We start from the raw sequence: 21,817 nt of genomic DNA on the forward strand, positions 1-21,817 counted from the left end.
AAACAGAAAACAAAATATTCCAGATTTGTGGGCACATTAAACTGCAATAGATACTCAATCATGGGGAAGTTTCTGCTCCCTCAAAACAGTGACACCAAGAACTCTACACTAAAGTTTAGTCTTATGTCCAACTTAAAGACAGATACCATTATCCACTGTCAGGACAGCTGTTTCCAAGCTTACTGGTTTTTAGTGAATATTTGCTGAACTGAGCTAATAATGTATTATGTCCAGGTGAACAGCCAAGTGATGTATAGAAGAAAACTTCCATTTAAACACTTTTTTTTTTTGTTTTTTTTTTAACAAAATTATTAGAACCTATAGTGTTTAGTACCACATGGGTTAAAGGCTGAGAAGACAGAAGATACTTGATGTCAAGCTTGAATTTCTATGGATTGTAATTTTAGGGAAATACATGTGATGGAAAGTTGTTCCATGGAGCAGAAGTAGAAGAGCTAAATAAGGAAGAGGCAAAGTTGGTTCTGTGAGTTTGGAGTTGGGCAGTGAACAGTGAATGAACATTGACTGATTGTGGCACAGCCATGTGATTGAACTGGTTTGGGGGGGGGGGGGGAAGAGAAGGAATTATAGATTTACAGATGCTATTTCAGAAGAAAAGTACCTGGAAGTATTTATAGAAAGGGTGTGCAGCAAAACTGAACTCTCCATGCTCTAGACAGCAAGTAAAGAGATGTTGTAACAAACTGATCATTAACTTGAGTGAGGTTTCCATACCTGGAAAACACCACCCCAGATGTGAGAGCAATATTCCATGGTAGGGTAGGTTTGAAATTTATGCAAAGTGAGTAGTTAAAAAAAAAAAAAAAAAAAAAAAGCTGATGTTGGGAGCAAAGAAAGAAAACAGCTTTTTTTTTTATCCCAGAGTAAGCAGTATTGTGATGTGTTCGTGCCAAGAGAGAGATATTATATTAGTGTCAGGATAATCTATAAATTCGTATAGAAATCTGAGTGTCATGAAAGATGAGCATAGCAGTAGACTTTTTTTTGTGATAAATAAGATAGGACTGAGTTTTATGGCAATTTGCAATTAACTGTTTTATTCACTCCATTGAAGAATTTCTTAAACATTGGCATTTGAAACTGGAAGGTGTAATGTAGTGAGCTATCATAAACGAAACTACGGATAGGATTTTGAATTAGTTTAAGAAAGTACTAATATACAAAACTGGAAGATTGAACTGAACTTTAGGAAATACCTGCTTTAATAGAGAAGTTAGAAGACAAAGCCATCCACCATCATCTACAGTGACTAATTAGAGAGAAAAACTGGCTACGCAATTGCAAAATACAGTTGGCAGCCAATCAGATGGGAGTTAATATAGAAGACCTTTATGCCAAACATTATCAAAAGCCTTAGATGTGTAAAGAGCAACTCCTTGAATTTCACCAAAATTTTCCGTCACGTTTGTCCAGAGAGGACAAATTGGATCCTGTGAATCTGCACAAAATCCGTATTGGCCTTCATTGATCAGATGGAAGGTTTCAAGATAGTTGGTGGTTGATGAATTTCTCCATTACTTTGGAAAGAATAGAGGTGAGTGCAGTGGGATGGTAATTGGGGTAGGATATTTGTCACCCTGATTTTTTTATGGAACTGGCTAGGTATAAGCAAATCGCCATGCAGAAACAAAACACACCATTGGAATAAGGTGTTTAAAAAAATGACAAAGCAGGAGCAAGCTGAGGGGTACAGGTTTTGAGGACAGTCAAAGAATGCCATCAGGACCTTTCTAGCATCAAGATTGTTCAGAATCCTTCTGGCATCAAAATAAAACAGTCTCCTTTCATTAGATATAGCCTGGCTTATGCCACTCAGATTGAATGGCAGTACCCTGCCAATGTGTTACCTTCTAGCTTTAGCATCTATCAAAAATTTTCACTTTTTATCTTTTGATATATGTGTTATTAGAATTTGTGAATTAAGATTTAGAACATATTTCCGCTCACTTTTTTTCTTCAAGCTGAAGTGTGTATATGTGCATATAAACTCTTTTTCATATATTTACTTATTTTTCTAGCAGTAGAATCTGTGTCAAGTCACTGGAGATAGAATCTCTTTAATTCTTCTTCTTCCTTTAACTATTAAAATTTTGGTGCCTAACTTGTCCTATTATACACAAAATTATAGTTACTGCACAATTTAAGTAATGAAAGCCACACTTTTAGCCAGCCATTAAAACTTCTTTCTTGTTCTTTTCATACACAAGCATTTCAGTAATAACCAGATTCAAGATACTTGCTTTACCCTTTAATAACCTGTGTAATTCAATAAAGAAAATCATGGTACTAAATCTTCTCCTCACTGCTTTAACAAGCAACTGTTAAGTTCACTATGCTACAAGTAACCATCAGAATTACACATCTTAAGTTGGCTTTCATCTTTAAAATTAATAAAACTGACCATTTCTTTTTATTTCTCTCTCTCTCTCTCTCTCTCTCTCTTAGCATATTGTAATTTTTTTTTTAAATTAACAGTGCCACATGGCATATAGTATGGGATGTACAAATCTATACTTTCAATTTCAAATATACATTTCTGCTATAGAAATTTCATTAAATCATGGGATGTGAAAACTAATTATTTTAAAACTGAGCAATAAAAATAGAAGTGGAATGAAAGAAGAATTTTAAAAATTGCAAAACTTAATTATGACTTAATAGTGACAATCTGGGTATTGGTACTCTTATATGCACAGCAGGGGGGTACTGAAAGAGGTTACAAGAAAAATTGAAAAAGCCATGGATCATAGAGCTGTTTAGAAGCATTTAAGAAAATCTTCTAAAATCAAAAATAAAATTTAGTATTAGAATTAGTAGAGGCATATGGTGCAAGAAAGCAAGCTTAAAAAGCATCAGCCAAAAAAAACAAAAACCTTCCTATTTCACCCATCCATTCGTTCCAAATGTTTGTCTAGTTCTGCCTTGAATTTATTTAAGCTATCAACTTCCACAATGAGAGATGGAAGTTTTTTCCAGCAATCAGCTACCCACTGGCTAAAGGCAAATTTCCACATCTGTTCAACAACTGTCTTTCTTCAATTTGAATTTATGCTCCCTCGGGTTCGTAGTCTGAGCAAGAGGAAGAATCCCATCAGTATTGAGCCTGCTCAATCCATTCAAGGCCTTATGCACCTCAATCAGATCACCTCACTGGTGCCTACTCTCCAGCCACTGCAATTTGCAGAACTTAAGCCTTTCTTGGTACGACCACCTCTTTGTTCCCCTCACAAGTCTTGTTGCCCTTCTCTGTATTTGTTCTAGTAACTCTACATACATCCTTCCTAAAATGAGGCTTCCAGACCTGTATGCAAGGTGTGGCCTGACTATTGCCTTATATAAGGGGATAATCATCTCCTTATCCCTGCTCACAAAATTCCTGTATATCATTGACAAGACCCCGTGACCTACTTTGGCAATCTATCTGCAGTGCTCAGAGAACTTCATATCTGACTGCACAATTACCCCAGGTCTCTTTCATTCTCCACTACCCTGAGTGCAGCACCACCCAGTTGGTACATTTCTCTAGGGTTACTGCTACCTGTTACTGCTACATATGCGGTACTTTGCATTTGTCAATGTTAAACTTCAGTTGCCACTTCTTAGCCCACCTGCCCAACTTCTCCAGATCCTGTTGCAGCAGCATACTGTCATCACTGTTATTAACAACCCTGCCAACCTTTGTATCATCTGCAAACTTTGACATTAAGCTTGATATACCTTCATCAATATCATTGATAAATTTACAAAACAACAATGGGGCTAACACCAAACCCTGGGGGACACCACTAATAAAATTAATCTACAAAGAGCAGTGTTTATTGATTACCACTCTGCCTTAAAATTATTCACATCCTGGGTGTTTCATCTTCATTTCTAAACAAATCAAAGGTGTGAAGGTTTTAACCTATGTTTAATATTTAAAGATCAGGTTTGCAATGCTCAAAATTGCTAAATGAAAGAGAAAAATATAGAAAGAAAGAAATTTTGCAGAGCTTAGATATCTGCTAAACTGTTGGAAAATAAATTTCTTTAATGCAGTGGATATATTTGATAACATTGCTCATATGTTCTGGCTAATCTGTTTTTCTTTCATGTTGAGTAAAAAAAAAAAAAAAAAAAAAAAAAAAAGGTAAAAAAAGGTTTATTCATGAATGTGCCCTAATTTTGTTAACTGTAAATATGTTTATTTCCATATAAACTGCTTTCTTTAAGTTGTTGTCTTTGGTTATTTGTTTAGTGTAATAAAAGTGATCATTAGGAATCATATTCACTTCAACAAAATCTGTGCATATTGTAAAAGGAGGAAAAGGTATTTTTGTGACTTCAAATGCCAGCTGAGTGTGAGGAATTGCACACATATACAGGAGAACGTTGGTTATCCGGAAAAATTTAAAGGCTGATTTTTCTTCTTTTTGTTAATGGTAGTATTTGAGACAGATGTTTATTATGCTATGAGAGTATTTCTGTCTTTTTTTTTTTTTTTTTTACGTCATATATTTGGTGAAACGTAGGATTAGGTCTAATGGGTTTTCTTTGAAACCATGAGTGACAGAGTTTAATCATTAGCTTCCGTGAACCCAATTTTCCATGACATATTTTGTTCTCTTCATTTCATATTATGTTTAGCTTAGTTCCAGATTCAGTAAGAATAATACCGGCCTAAAGCTGTGTAATTTATTATTGTTCTCAGTAAAATATCAACAGAAAGAAACAGCACTGAAATGGGCAGAAAACTAGGAAGAATGCAATATAATCGAATTGATATTATTAAGGAACTTCAGAGATTTAGCAGCTAAAAAAAAAAGTCAAGAAATGAAACAAAAAATGAAACATTATTTTAAAAAATTACTTTAAATTTTTCCCACATAAAATTTGCAATAAAATACCTATCCGAATATACATATGTAAATGTGCAAATTTTTATGTATAAGTTATTATTATTTTTAATTAAATAAATTTGTTAATTTTTACTCCATTTAAAGTCTTTTAATTTTACCTTATGTTCATTATCTGGAAAATTTTGCTATCCAGAAGAGGTATGACATTAATTATTCCAGATGGCTAATGCTTTACTGTATATCATTTTCTTTAAAATGGATCAGTTACATGTATTGGTACTGTTACTAAGTTAGCTGTGTTACTAAGTAATTTTTTCCTATTCTGCTTGCTCTTTATTTCAAATACTTATTTACATCATTTATTTCCTGCAGCACATTTTTTCCCAGTTTGGTGCCTGTGATAAACCGAATGTTTTATTATCTACTCTTCATAAAGTCAAAGGAAAGGATAGATATCAGCTACAAAGTGTTCAACTTTGAATGTCTGTTTAAACAGTATGTTAGTGAATGGGCAATACCTAAGTAGGTTTTTTCCCTTTTTTTTTTTTTTAATTATATGTTTAATTCTTTTTATCTATTTTCTTGTAAATTCTTTAGTGTTAATTGCTATATTTGTATTTTTGAATTTATTAAAATATTGTAGTCCATAAACACATTGGACACAAAATTCGTGATTTCCTATTTTTAAAAATAATAAAAAATATGTATAATTACCTTACAACCTAAAAACAAGTTTAGATAAACCGTTTTTGGATCATCAATATATGGTTTCTGCAACATGATAGATCAATAAAAGAATCTGAATGAAAATGAAAAAATCAAATATCTGATCACAACTCCATCTGACAAGCATTTCATACTCTTGGAATACCATGCTTATATATGTGTGTGTAGCTCATAAGTATATGTTCTTGGTTGTGTACATCTGTTTGCCTTTTTTAAACATTGACCATAATTTAACTGTAACTCTGAGTATTGGCTAATGGAAAGTTTCAAATAATTACTTCTTTTTCCCTAAATACAATTCATTGTTGAGACCATAGTACTATTTATACTACTCTCTTGTACTCTATATTTTCTGTTATCCTAACATTTGGAGTTAATTTTTTTTTGGAAATTATTAAGTCAAACAACTTGTGGTGATGGGATAATCAGGTCATAGGTTTATAATATCCAAATATCCAAGAATTTGTTCAACACCTATTCCTTTCTGATAATGATTTGGAAAAATTTCGGGGAAATGTTCATGCTGACACATACAGCTCATTAGCTGCATAAGTTTAGATAGCAGCATAAAAGAAATGGTTATCTTGTTATTACATGTTTTAAATTGTTTGAAATTCTCTACAGCACATTATTAAAATCTAAATGTCGGGTAAATTGATAAAGATCATGCATAGTTCATTATAATTATCCCTGAAGAAGAATAGTTTTTTTTTTTTTATTCCTTCAATGCAAAAGGTTTTCTCTCTAAAGTATATTTATTTTAGTCTCTCTGATGCTTGTAGCTGCCAATTCTCTGAATATATGATGGAAAATCCATCTTTGTTTTTCACTCAGTTTGACTGCTTCTCTGTCTCACTCCCTTACAACAGTGAAACAGAGTTTTTGCAAGAAAATAGTTTCTCTGTCTTCTTTCAACATAAGGATTATTGAAAGAGCACTGCAACAAGAAATTGATCACCTTAATTATTGACTGCCTGCTAACAGATTCAGATTCTTGCAGCAACAAAAAAAAAAGACTATGGTCATTTTTGTTGTAAGCATAATCATCCTGAACCTGAAATGAGGCTCAGACAAAATTTCATTTCAGTAGTTCCAGACACAAAATTCTTGGCATTTGTCTTTGATAAAAAACTGACTTACTTTAACATATATGTCACTGTGCACAAGCAGTCTGAATAACCTTCATTCTCTCTCTCTCTCTCTCTCTCTCTCTCTCTCTCTCTCTCTCTCTCTCTCTCTCTCTCTCTCTCTATTTCATAGGGTGCAGAATAATGCATCTTACTACATCTGTATTGTGCACTCAAAATTAGGTTATGGGTCTCTCCAGTATACATATCTACCAGAAACTGTATGTCGATGACTGGACCACATCTACCATCATACTGTCTGTATTTCTACTAAAGCATTTTGAAATCTCCTGTCCAGAGTAGGGATGCACCGATTAATCGGTTCTCGTTAAATTTAATTTTCACTTATATTTCTGCTATTTCATCTCTTCCAGGAGAAGCATCAGTTAGTTTTGCCAGTGGATTGGATTATAGCAGTAGTTTTACTTTCTTCACTGTTACCTATATTTTCAGTGTCTGGCTGCTGATTTGACCATTTATTGATACAACAAACAAAAAATTAAATAGTACTTTTGATAAACACATAGCTTCATTAATAAAAAATACAAAAATGAAATAATTTTGATACATAAATGCTTAGCTTTTGAACTATTGTACTACAATTAAGAAATACATCCTGGAACATTAAAAAAAGTAAATAACTTAAAGCAGTTTTAATGAATATAATCAAATTCCATTACTCTTAAATTATAATGTAGGAGTTTCTCCATTTTCAGGGCATAACCTATTTCTTGCAGGCTCATATTTCCACCTGTACTAAAATTCTTTCACTTTCAACTGAAGAACGTAGTGCACATAAATATTTTAAAGCTAATTTATTCAAAAGAGGAAAGCTTTTTTGTAAATTTTTCCACCACAAGAAAGGGTCATCAGTTTTTGGTAGTAATGGTAAATTCAAATGGTAAATTCAAATAATGATGCATTTCTCTTGAGCAAGTACAATTAATGCTTGTTCTTTTCCTTTTAGATTCTTTTTATTTTGATATTGCTGATTCTAATCTTCACTCTTCTCCATCTTAGCAGAAGCTAATTCATCAAACAATTTTGAAAAAGTCAGAGCATTGTCACTTGAGGATTCTTGATCTTCTCCAGAACTTGGATGGACATGAAATATCTTCTCTGAATTCTCCTTTATGCTCTATTTTGCCCACAGTTTCTAATACCCATTCCTTTATTTTGGCTTCCATATCACTTTTATGAAATCTCATCTTGAATCCTAGGATCTATGAAAGAAGATAGACACAAAGATTTGTTTTCCAAATAAGTAGAAAATCTTTTGTCAGTTGAAGATCTAAGTTCTTCAGTTGTGGTGCAAATTCTGCTGAAGTTATTATTTTGTATAGCCTTTGATAAAAACAAATTAATAGTTTGAATTGTTGGGATGATCGTTAAAATGATGGATTCTCATTTACTTGATTCCTTAGTAACTTCTTCAAATGGCTTTAAAAGTTGAACTTTTTTCTCAACGAGACTCTACTAGTATGAATTTAATGTAGGGATGTCACAAGAGCTTTTCGTTGCTCTAGGTTTCTTTCCAGCATGTAATACTTTGAATTCCAATGCGTAGACACATCTTGAATTAATGTACATTTTTTAAATCTAGTTTATCCTGTAATTCTGTCAACTTATTAACTGCTGAAGCAGAATGGTTAGTCTTTTACAATACATCTACTAGTTGTAATGATATTCTTCACTGTCTGCTGGGCAAATATGGATTCATTTATTGAAAGTTGTGGTGTGTTTATAAGCCATGATTGCAACTCTAAACCACAGTTATTAACTCGAGCTACCATATTTGCTCCAGAATCTTGCAATACCAGGAGGATATTGTTTGTCAGCTTATAATCTTCAAGAGTTTTGCTTAATTTTTCACTGATTCTAACAGCTGTGTGGGAGCCACTAAAAGGAGAAATCCTTAGGACAACCCTATGTTTAAAATCATTCGAAAGCCATTGACCTGTCACACTCAAAAAAGGGGAATTGTTTATACTAGCTGTTCAAATATATGTGGTTAAAGAAATATACTTGACTTTCTCAAGAGATATTTGAATTTTTGTTTTGACCTTTTGAAATATATCTGGTATAATATTTTTAGTAAAATACTTTCTGCTTGGGATGTAGTAATTGGGACAGATCTTCTTTAATAATTTTTGAAATCCAATGTCCAATACCAAAGAATATGGTTGCAGATCAACAGCTATCGTTTCTCCAATTGTGTAGTGAATCTCTTTGGCCCTATGATCATTAATATCCCATAACTTTTTCTTTGCTAATTTAGCTTCCAAGGTAGGTTGTACTTTAGTAGGTGGCTCATAGGTGCTGTCGCTTGTTCTTGAACACCCAGCTTCTGTACAAGTCCTTTTCAATTTATTTGATTCTGTTTCCTTTACTATTTCTGGAGATGGAACTTCCTAAAATGATTCATCATATTAGACGTAAAGGTTTTAGTTTGTGTGATGATATGCTAGAGCCCACACAAACTGCATATGCAGAGAATTTTATCTTTTGGATCTACCTTAAAAAACTTTCACACAATACTTGGCGCCATTAGGATGATTAACGATTATTTATAAAAGAAATTAATTTTTTTCTTATGAAAGATCTGAAAAACATTGATTACATTTAGATTAGAATTTTAGAAATGTTAGTTTTTAGATATTTATTTTATTGACTAATTATCAATAAATAATTAAATATGATAGTTATTCCTTTTCTAATTTAGAAATAGTGTAACTATCATTAACCCCTTCCACCCAGATTACAATAGCATTATTGCAATACGATATACATTTTCTTCGCTATTTCAAATTAGTTTTTAGGAAGTAAAAAATTCAAAATTACACAGTACAGTCAGTTCTCGTATAACATGATAGTTGTGTTTCTAGAAACCCTCGTGCAATTCAAAATCGTGCAATATAAATAACAGGCCCTGTGGGAAAAATATGGTTAGGTGCCGACCACCCAAGATTGAACACACATTTGTAACCAAAACATTACAAACACAATAAATAATCCTAATAAAATACATATTTTATTACGATCATTACGTAATAAAATATTGCTAATGCTTTTGCTTCTATCATAAGCAAACTTGTTCTGTTTGATCTTCTATCCAAACAAATGACAGCCGTTCCATCTCTTCCAATTCTTTGTGTCTTGATATAATGGATTTTATTACACTGAGTTGTTCCTGCTATGAAAGTTGTTTTTATTTTCTCTTCATTCTTTCTAATCATTCTCGCATTGCCTCATATAGGTCTATAGCACCTGTAATATCACATGTTCTTTCATTTCGCTCAAGCGTTTCACAATTTCACATTTTTTCTCTATCAACAGAGGCCAACTGGCCATAAGCCTTACCGGGGAAACCTCGGTAGGTCAGAAGCCGACAGAGGCCAGTGTGATTTTGGCCATAAATGCTAGTATGAGGCCGCTGCAAATTTTCCCGGGTAAGAATTTTTGACCCAGTCTGCCTCTGTCTATTGATATTACTTTTCTTTTTCTCTCTGAATCTGTAGTCTTCACCAGGACGCTTCCTTTTCAAACCTTTTAAGTAATTTACTCATTTTTAGGGAATAAAGCACAATTACAAAATGAGGAGCACGCTTGATATACATAAACAAAGCTGCGCGCACGTGTAGCAACTGAATAAGCAACATCGTAAAGGCAGAAACACTTATCACCTCACTAGCTCACATTTTAGTAGAGCACATTTCTGGAGGTCACTACCATAAGACAATAAAAACAATTTCCAGTTGCGTTCCTGCTAGTGGAATCTGTTATAAATGGGTAGTAACTCGATCTAATTGCATTTGCGATAATACCGATGGCTGGAGTTGTGTGGGTTTTACGTTATTATGGCGAAAAGTGTTTCCCCTTCATTAATTTAAAAAACATAAATACATTTTCAAATCTTCTCTTCATTCCTATTGTGTTGTGTTCGGTTGGGGTGATTCTGTGTTCGACTGCCATTTCTTGTAAACACAAAGGTGAATCGTGCATAAGCGAATTCGTTTCGAGTTATATACAATATCATTCCCCTATTTATAAATCGTGTATGATCGAATTTGTGTAGTGTAAACACTTGTTATACGAGGACTGATTGTATTCATAAAGAAATGGTAAATAATTGTCATAATCACACACTTTAGTGGGCAAAAAAAAATCTCGGGGAATAACAAAAGATTGGATTACATGAAGTTCACCTATGGAGACAGTGGATTGTCAAGCATTGGAATAATAACACTGGAATCTGATGTGGCAGAGGCAGGTAGTTTAGCTAAGTTTAAAGCACAACTAGATGATTATCTTATGGGAATGATATGTAGATTCTGTTTTATTTTATTGTATTTCCTGCCATATAAGATGTGCTTTTTTTCCCCAGAAATCCATCTCAAAAAAAGTCACTGTCTTATAAGGTAAAGGTCATGGCTGTCATAAACAAGCATGTTGTTATGTTTTGTCTTGCTGATGATTTTAGAGTTTTACCAATATATAGGTAATTCTATGAAGGTTAAAAATGTCCAAATAAATTACCAGTAATTTTGACCCTTTGGGGAAAAACCTTGCTGGATTGTTTAAGGTACTGTAACGAATATTTTTATGGTGTAGCTGCAATGAATGTTTTCTTGGTGTGGCTATAGTTGCTGCACATGCATACAGTTATTCAACTTTAACCTTAAATTTTGGATTACCTATACCCTATTACGATGGCATGAACAAAGAAAAGGCTTGTTTACATAATTGACTGGCACCTCCGTAGCCAGGTGGGCAAGAGCAGCAGTGCGTAGCACACGCTTCTTGATTAGACCGGGGTTCGAGCCCGTGACCACCAAATACGAAGGATGAGGGAATGACCACTGCATATCCCCGGAGCAATATGGCCTTAGTTGCTAATGCTCCTAAAAACCAAAACAACAACAACACAATTGACTACAAATTACAAGTCATCACTTATGCAAATAAACATAGAAATAGAGCTGCAGAAAGACATTTTAGGCTACCATCAATAGAGAAGATGATCCAGGAGTGGCAGAAACAAGAGGATAAACTGTGTGACAGTCAAAAGCAAATATAACCTTCATTGACCAACAACAAAATGGGTGGGACTTGAAAAAGAACTGGGTAATACAGCAGAGGAATGTGGTATATCTGTATCGGCAAAAAGTCAGGGCAACAGCATCGGGACTTGATCATTTTGTTGGCACAAGTTGGTTATTGATTTATGAAGAGAGAAATGGCTTAACTATGAGGACATGGACAAGGCTAGCCTAGAAAATGCCAGAACAGTACAAAAACTAAATCCTGGAATTTAATAGATTTATAATTAATGCTAGGAAGCATGCAAACTATGAGCTTTGCCAAATTGGTAATATGGATGAAGCATCATTAACATTTGATGTACCCTGAAATAAATATGTAGATATTAAAGGTACAAAATCAGCAACTATGAAGACATGAGACCACGAAAAGATACACTATAGTACTGTTTTTGGCTTGTGCTGATGGAGTGATACTTCCACCTCTCCTCATATTCAAGAAAAAAAAAAGCGCTGCCAAAGGAAAAATTTCCATGTTCATCCTAAGGGTTGGATAGATAAAGATGGAGTCAAACTATGGCTGGTAAAAGTGTGGTCGTGCCATCCTAGTGGCCTTCTGATGTAACTAGGCCTACTGTTACGGGACCAACTTCATGCACTTAAAACAGAGGGCACAAAGAGGAGGGTGGAAAAATTAAAAACACAATTTACTGGCCAGATACAACTACTGGATGTTTCTATTATAACAAGCTTTTTAAAGCTTTCATGAAAGAAAAATACACTAGATGGATGAAAGCACCACAACACAACACCTACTGGTCATATGAAGAGACCAACAATTTCTAGGGTGTGCCAATGGGTAAAAATTTTTGGGTAAAGACCAAGACAGTTGTAAAGTCATTTAAGATGCATGGCATCAGTAATCCCTTGGGTGGCACAGAAGATGATATTGTGTTTGATGAGAATGACAGTTCACTATCAGGCAGCAGTAGCAGTGACAATGAAGACAAGAAGTGGAACGATCATCATGATGAGGATGACAGCAGTGATGGATTTGTGGATTTTAGAGATGAATAAGAACTTGCTTTTTTTCTTTTATTGTCACTTTTTTTTATTGTTCTTTAAAGATGAATTAGAATAATATTTTTGTATATGAATTTTGAGATGATTAAAATATTTTCAGTTCACCTTAGTATGTATGGTATTAAAAACATAATCATGTGTAATAAATGCTTTTGTTTAAAAAGAATTAGAAGTACAGCCACTCCCTGACTTACATAAGGGTTGTGTTCCACGGAATTCTACGTAAGTTGGGATTTCCCTAAATGCTTCTTTTTTTTTTTTTTATGTAAACTCCAAACACGAGAGGTATTAGAACCTATAGTACTTAGTACCGTGCTTGGGTTGGAAGTTGAGAAGATGAAAGAAGATATTTGTTGATATTAGACTTGAACTTCTGTAGACTGTAAATTTCAGGAAATATGTACAAAGGGAGGTTGTTCCAGAAAATGGTAGTTGAATGAATAAACGAGGAAGATGAAAATTTTGTTCTGTGAGTTTGAAGTTGGACAGTAAATGGATGTTGGCTGGTGGTGGCAGTTGTTCAGGCTATTTTGAAAGAGAGAGAGCAGGTATTATAGAAGCCAATTCAGAAGAACAGTGCCTGTGGAAGTATCTGTAGAAAAGGCATGAAGCAGAAACAGTACGTCTATGAGACAATGAGTGGAGAGACTCTGTTAGAGATGAGTCATTAATTAACCTAACTGCCCTCTTCTGAATGGAATCTAGAAGCCTGAGAGAGGTTTTGGAACAATATTCCATGGTAGGACGGATTGATTTGCGATTTGTACAGAGCAAACAGCTGTTTGGAAGAAAAGTAACACCGAGAGCGAAAAAGAAAATCAAGTTTTTTAGATGCAGAGGAAGCAATATTTGTAATGTGCTTGTGCCAAAAGAGATTAGAAGTCAGGGTAATTCACAAAAGAGATATATCAACTTGCCTAGAAATCGGAGTGTCACCAAAGATAAGCATATGAGTAGAAGAATCCTTTTTGTGAGATATAAGACAAGACTGAGTTTTAGAAGGATTGAAATCAACTAAATTGTCTTTGCCCCACTGGAGAATTACCTGGAGATCAGCATTTAAGGAATTGGTAGCGGATATTCGAGAAGTTGAAGCTGATTGAGCCGGGCAAGGTTTCTTAAAATGGAATTATGGAATGCAATATACTATCATCGGCACAACTATGGATAGGATTTCCAGTCAATGGAAGAAGGTCATTAATATACAAGAGGAAAAGAAAGGGGGAAAGAACTGAATCTTGGAGGACACCAGCATTAGTGGAGAAGTTAGAAGAGAGAGAGCCATCTATCATCACCCTCAGTGAGCGATCAGAGAGAAAACTGGACAGCCAATTACAAAAAAAAAAGTTGGCAAACATTAAAATGGAAGCTTGTTTAGAAGACCTTTATGCCAAACACGATCCAAAGCTTTTGAGATGTCAAGAGCAACTGCTTGTGTTTCACCAAACTTTTCCATTAAATTTGCCTATAAATGGGTAACATAAGCCAGAATATCACCTGTGGATCGACACTGATGGAATACATATTGGCGATTGTTGAGCAGATGGAAGGTTTCTAGGTAGTTTAAGAGTAGAAGTAATTGCAATGGGACGATAATTGGATTGGAGGGATTTGTCACCCTTTTTTAGTAATTGGCTGGATATGATCAAATTTCCAAGCAGAAGGAAAAACATCTTTGGAATAAGAAAGTGAAAAAAGGCGGCAAAGAACCGGAGTAAGTTCAGGAGCACAGGTTTTGAGAACAAGTGGAGAAATGCCATCAGGACCTGGAGCTTTCTTAGCATCAAGATTCGTCGAAATCCTGACATCCTTTTGACAGAAGACCACAGGAGGCATTGAATGGAGCGTGTTGGGAATGGTGGGAGGTGCTTTACCAAGATCATTAATACATGAGTTGGAAGAAAAATGGGATACTAGCAAGTCAGCTTTATCCTTGGCCGAAGTGACAACATCTGATTTTGACAGAGGTGGGAGCAGAGATAGGCAAAAGTTGCAGCCAATAGCTTTGACAAGAGACCAGAATGCTCGGCTGCCATTAGGGCAAGAAGCAAGTTTTCTACTCTTAGCCTGTTCAAAATCTAGTTTGGACTGATTAATAACTACTTTACAATTGTTGCGAGCTCTGGTGTAGGCAGAAAATGAAACTAAGGAATTGGAAACAAGCCAATTACGATATGCAATGTTCTTCTCTTGAACAGCCTTAGCACATTTATTGGAAAACCAAGGCTTAGATAAAGGACGAGGTTTTAAAGTGGAATGTGGAATAAAGTATTCCATTCCTACCAGAATAATTTCACTGACACAATCTGAGCAAACATTGACATCAGAAGTTTTGGAACAGTAGTCCAACCAAGTAAAAGAAGGAAAGAAATCTCACAGGTCATCCCATTTTGTATTCTTGTAATGCCAGACAACACAGGGTTGGGAATAGCCATGAGATAAAGGCTCCATTGGAGAAGAGACAATCACCAAGTTGTGATCTGAGGTGCCTAAAGGACCACTCACTTCGACCTTGTACTTTGAAGGGTTGTTTGTGAGAAAAATCAAGTGTGTTGGCTGTATGGTTAGGATTGTCTGGTATTCTTGTAGGTTAATGAACAATCTGTGCAAGGTCATTAGTAATTGCAAAAGCCTCAGCATCTCGACCAGCTGGGTCAGTGTGACTACAAAATGGAAGCCAGCTGGAGTTGTGAACATTAAAATCACCAAGGAAAATTACCTCACTGTTAGCAAAGTTGGACTGGAGAAAGTCAAGTTGCAAAGAGAGGAAGTCTAAGAGTGCGAAGTGATTAGTGGAGTTGGGAGAATGGTAGAGACAACAGATGAATTTGATAGAATGAGGTAGAGAGATTTTAAGCCAGAGAAGATCCCAAATTACCATCATTGACAAGGAATATCGGAACAATCATATGCACAATACAACCTTTGAGGCGAATGGAATCATACAGCAAATAATTTGGGCAATTGAGATGAGCAGTAGTTGAATCAGCCGATAACTGAGATTCTGTCAGAAAAGGTACATAGGGTTTGGCAGACTGCAAGTTGAAATGGGCATCGTTGATATTAGAATTGAGACCCATTTATATGTGTGAAACGAACTAGGAAGTGCTTATGCAGCACTCGCAACTAAGTGCACTGAATTTGATTGAAGGAAAAAAGAAATGTTCAACGAACATGTAAATAGAATTATTTATTCAATTTTTTACCTCATGTGTAGGAAAAATTACAAAAATTTCAAAATTATAAAATTACAAAAAGAGAGAGGAGACAGGCATGTAACATCAGAAGCTTTACCTTTCGAGCATCGTTGCCAGAATCAACTCTCCTGCTGATAAGAACACCACTGCAGAAGTTGAGGGCTGTGGAGATTTAGAAGGGGTTTTTCCCAACACATCACAAAATTTCTCTGCAGCTGCAGAATCGCCACTTACTTTAATGTGTTTTGGAAACCAGCACGATGCTTTAACTTATTAAACCACCTGTTGCTTGCCATGAACTTGGCTTGGGGTTCGCCGTACTTATCCTTAATATCTTCATAAATACTTCTTGCTGTTGCTTGAATGGCCATTGGACTCGGCGCACTTGCTTCTTAAATGATTTTCCATCCATATTATTAATAGCTTTTCCATCTTTGTTATAGCACCTGAATGCTGTTTTCTGATCACTGTTGTGATCCTTTAACATGTTCTTTTATATATGCACTGTCCCTTAAAATAGTATTCACTGTTGAAGGAGTGAGACCTAATTCCATGCAGTAGATGACAAACTTCGTCCTGCTTCGTACTTCTTAATCATCTTAATTTCTAAATCAATTTTGTTTCGATTCCTAGCACTGTCAGCACTTGCACTTTCCGTTGGCCCCTTTCACTTTCACCATAAGTGAATAGGCACGAAGAGAAGATTCTGAAAATTTATTTGTGTTTTTTATATGATTGAAGATTTCAGTGAAGGGGAACTGATTTCACCATAATACCATAACATAAAAACCCACAGAATTCCAGTTATCGGTATTATCACAAATGCAATAAGATCAAGTTTACTACCCATTTATAACAGATTATCTATTTATATCACAAAGGCATTCAAAATTGATTCTTATAATGGAACATATGATAAAGGGGTAAACTATGGTGTATTTACACTGATATTATATAGTATATACTACAAATTCATTATACAGGCAGCCCCCATATAATACGGTACTTGTACAACACGGTTTCACTCTAACACGGTTGATAAAAAGCAATCCCACACAACACTACTTCTAAAACAAGGTTTCGCTCTAACACAGTTTAAGAATTGCTGGAAATCTCGCATTTTTTGTGCTGGGATGTAATTTTCAACATTTACATTCCTTTTTTGTGAATCCCTGCTGTTGACTTGCTAGTTGTTATTGCCTTCGTGATATTTTTATAAAGCACATTTCTGGATGTCACTACCATAAAACAATTTGCAGTTTCCGGTTTATTGGTCTTTTCTGTTAGTGTAATCAATTATAAAAGGGTAGTAAATTTGATCTTCTTGCATTTGTGGGTACCGATAGCTGGAATTCTGTGGGTTTTCACGTTATTATGGTGAAATGTGTTTCCCCTTCCATGAAATATTCAATCATATAAAAAACATAAATTTTCAGAAATTCATTACTCCGTGCCATGTTCTTTGTTATTAATTGCTTATTATTTTTGCTGTTTTAAATTTTACAACCCAAAAAAAAAAAGTCAGCGAACAGAAATATCAGTTAGTACGTACATGGTACTTAATTAGTACATTAGTACAGTGTGTATTAATTAAGCTATGTATGTAAGCGTAAATTTATTTCTATTTTGTTAACTGGAAAATATTCTTCCAATTTTCACATATCATTTAAAGCAGGGGTCCACTGTATTTTGTTGGGAGATCCCTGGGTTAGGTTCTGTTCTATTGAACTTGTGCTTGTTTGAGACTACAAAAAATAGACTTCAAAGAGTGCAGTTCATGAATTTTAAAGAGAGCAGAAGGTACACGAAATCTAGATGCTGCAGAAGAGATTGTGCTTAGCAGCGATGAAGAGGAAGAAAATTAAATGAACTTACATTATCCCACATAAGTATCACAGTTTGTAAGGTACAACGTTTGTTCAGTTATTACTATTTAAGTTACCACTATTATAAAAATAAAGTTAAAATATTAAGTTATTACTGCAATAAAAATTAAGTTTCCGATAGTTATGTAAAAAAATGGCATATTTTTGTTAGCTTTTGGAACATAATCCCCCTTTTTGTACGGGTTCTTAGTCTCATGTAACACAGTTTCGCATTACATGAGATTTTGTAGGAACCAAACTATCGTGTTATACGAGGATTATCTCTACAGCAGGCCCCCGTTGTAACGCGGTTCACTTTACGCTGATTCGCTATAATGCTGTTCTTATATTATAACCCGTATCTGACTATAACGCTCTTTTACAGATTGCATCTTTGGCATATTTAATGAAATCGTTTCATTTGATGGAGTCGATAGCTTGAATATGAATACCAAAACAGCATTAAAACGTTTTCCACACTGACTTGAGAAATTTCTCACACGCTAATTTAATTGCAGTACAGTGACTTGTTACGTAGTTCCGAGATCAACATTTTAAAAAATGATCAAGTATATTGCTTGTAATATTTGCATTATATGCATTTATCCGAAGTCTAGTCATCACTCAGTACAGTATTAGACATTGTGCATAACGGACAGTTTACTTGAACATTGTATCGTAATTAATGCAACCAACACAGTTACATTTTCAAAGACTTAATAATGGCCGATAAGAATGAAAAAGCAACATCATCTGGGCACAGTACGAAGACTATAAATGTAAGAAAAAGGCTGAATTTGAAAATTAAATTAGAGGTTTTGAAGCGAATCGATTCCGGTCAATGACAAGTGGATGTGTGCCATAATTTAGGACTTGCAAGTTTAACTGTAAGAACAATTAGCATTAGCATTAGTAGAGGCATTTGATGCAAGAAAGCAAGCTTATGCAGCATCAGCCAAAAAAAAAAAAAAAAAAAAAACCCACTTCCACTTCACCCCTCTGTTCGTTCAAAATACCTGTCCAGCTGAGCCTTAAACTTATTTAGGCTATCAACTTCCACGACAAGGGATGGAAGTCTGTTCCACCTACCAACCACCCGCTGGCTAAAGGCAAATTTCCGCACATCTATCCTACATCTGTCTTTCCTCAATTTGAATTTATGCCCTCTCAGGTGATTATTCTGAGCAAGAGGAAGAATCCCATCAGCATTGAGCATGCTCAAACCATTCAAGGCTTTGTACACCTCTATCAGATCACCTCGCTGGTGCCTGGTTTCCAGACACTGTAATTCGCAAAACTTAAGCCTTTCTTCGTAAGAGCACCCCTTTGTCCCATTCACCAATCTAGTTGCCCTTCTCTGTACTCGTTCCAGCAGCTCTACATCCTTCTTGAAATGAGGCCTCCAGGCCTGTATACAGTACTCTAGGTGTGGCCTGACCATTGCCTTATACAAGGGAATAATCACCTCCTTATCCCTGCTAGAAAAATTCCTATATATCATTGACAATACACCATGAGCTACTCTTGCAGCCCGTCTGCACTGCTCAGAGAACTTCATATCTGCCTGCACAACCACCCCCAGGTCCCTTTCATTCTCTACCACTGTCAGTGTAGTACCACAGAGTTGATACGTTGCTCTGGGGGTTGCTGTTTCCCATATGTAGTACTTTACATTTGTCAATGTTAAACTTCATTTTCCACCTCGAAGCCCATCTGCTCAACCTTTCCAAATCCTGTTGCAGCAGCATAGTGTCAGTAGTGTCCTTGACAACCCTGCCAACCTTCGTATCGTCTGCAAACTTGGACATTAAGCCTGATATACCATCATCAATATCATTTATAAATACAGAAAACAATAAAGGACCCAATACTGAACCCTGAGGGACTCCACTAATAACATTAGTCCACGATGAGCAGTGTCCATTGATTACCACTCTCTGTCTTCTCCCCCTCAACCACCCCTTTATCCATAGCAGCAGTTTGCCTCCAATGCCACACTGCTCCAATTTGTGCAGCAGTCTTCCATGTGCAACAGTATCAAAAGCCTTTCTAAGATCCAAGTATATAATATCAAAGTTATTCCCTGCATCCAGTTCTTTTGTGACTGCATCATAGTATCCAATCAAATTGGTCAGGCAAGACTTACCCTTAACAAAACCATGCTGTGTCCTAGCTATAACTGAAGTCTTGTCTAGATGATCCTGCAGTGCTTCTTTAACCAGTGCCTCCATTAATTTTCCAGGAACAGAAGTTAAACTCACAGGTCTATAATTACTTGTGTCAGCCTTTGATCCCCCTTTGTGAATTGGGGTCACATTTGCACATCTCCAGTCCATGGGTACCTCCCCTGAGTCCAAGGAAGCTCTCATAATTATGGCTAAGGGTTTGCTTACTTCCTTTGCTGCCTCCTTTAATATAACTGGATAGATCCCATCCACCCCAGGTGCCTTTCTTGTGTTTATCTTCAACAATTTCTCCTCCACTTTGCTCTCAGTTATTACAAGATTCTCTAGCTTACTGCTAGAGTTGAATACACCTCTGGCATTCCCCTCGCTGAATAACTCGTCATGTGTGAATGTTGATGCAAAATATTCATTTAGTTTGTTAGCTACCTGAGCAGGGTCATCAACAGTTGACCCATCGATCTCAAGTGGACCAATCTGATTCATCCCCTTCCTTCTAGAGTTTACATAAGTAAAGAACTCTTTGCTGTTTTTCTTCGCATCCCTTGCCAAATATCTCTCGTAATCTGCCTTCGCCTGCCTAACCTCCTTTGTAACTTGGTTACAGATCAACTTGTATCTATCATAGGCGTCTGTGTCACGTGTTAATTTGTATGTATCCCATGCTTTTTTCTTTTCTGCCATATGCCTCATCAGTTCATCTGACATCCATTTAGGCCGAAACCTTGAACAATATTTCTTAGTTGGTATGTAAAGCCTAGTAGCTTCCAAGATAAGTTCTTTGAATGCTTCCCATTTTGAATTTGCTGTTGGCAAATTCAAAATGGGAAGCATTCAAATTATAAAAAAATAAAGAATTAATTTTAGCAGCGGGAAAGATAGCTGTTCCACTGCAAGCAACTAGGGCTAGGCCGACTATTAGGATTGAAATGGAAAGACTTTAACTAATTTTATTGAAGATAATATCCAATGCAGAATTCAGTTAAGTTAAATATTATAAGAGAGAGAGAGAGAGAGAGAGAGAGAGAGAGAGAGAGAGAGAGAGAGAGAGAGAGAGAGAGAGATTAGCCAATATGATGATCTGAAGAAAACTCACCTAAAAAAGAAAAAATGTGGAACCATTTAAAATTGGTAAGGGCTGGTTGAATAGATTTTAAACCCAGGGAGAAGCCGCAAGTGCAGATGAAGGAGCTGAAGCTTTCAAAAAAGAACTTGTTAAAATTATTGAAGAGGGGTATTGTGTGTTATACTTCTCAACAAGTTTTTAACATAGATGAAGCAGGACTTTTGTGGAAACGAATGCCTAAAAGAAGTTTCACATCGAAAGAAAAAAAAAAAACATGCCAGGTTTCAAAGCGGGGAAGGATTGGTTGACTTTACTGTTGGGTGGTAGCGCTGCGGGGGATTTAAAATTAATACCCCTTTTAGCTTATTTGGAAGAGGGCCAAAGTTCAACCCAAAATCGACACATTTTTCATGATTAAATTCTCCAATTAAATTAAATTAATTTAGATCAATTAAATTCATGATTTTAATTGGAATTTTAAGTTTAATTTTGATACATAAGTAGTTACCACATAATTATATACGTATGTAATGCAGAATATTTTATATGTGCAAATGTTTGAATATTAAATATTTTTACCGACATTTGTGCATCTTTTCACTACCGTTTATTATTGATTAGGAAATATCCTATGGCACCACCGACCGCAACTTACAAATACATATGTTACCT

At 35.4% G+C, this 21,817-nt stretch overlaps 1 protein-coding gene across 1 annotated transcript in view; it reads left to right on the plus strand.

Moving 5' to 3' along the window:
* The window catches only part of LOC150078962 (L-gulonolactone oxidase-like), a 116,489-nt gene that overhangs the window by 67,708 nt on the left and 26,964 nt on the right, over positions 1–21,817 (plus strand). The window contains exon 9 of the mRNA XM_090382578.1: positions 5,232–5,381. Coding sequence (XP_090238704.1) covers positions 5,232–5,381 — 150 coding nt within the window. The remainder of the gene's footprint in view (positions 1–5,231; positions 5,382–21,817) is intronic.

Source organism: Mastigoproctus giganteus, chromosome 10, assembly GCF_048544385.1.
Source record: "Mastigoproctus giganteus isolate SK-2022 chromosome 10, ASM4854438v1, whole genome shotgun sequence".
Taxonomy (NCBI): Eukaryota; Metazoa; Arthropoda; class Arachnida; order Uropygi; family Thelyphonidae; genus Mastigoproctus; species Mastigoproctus giganteus.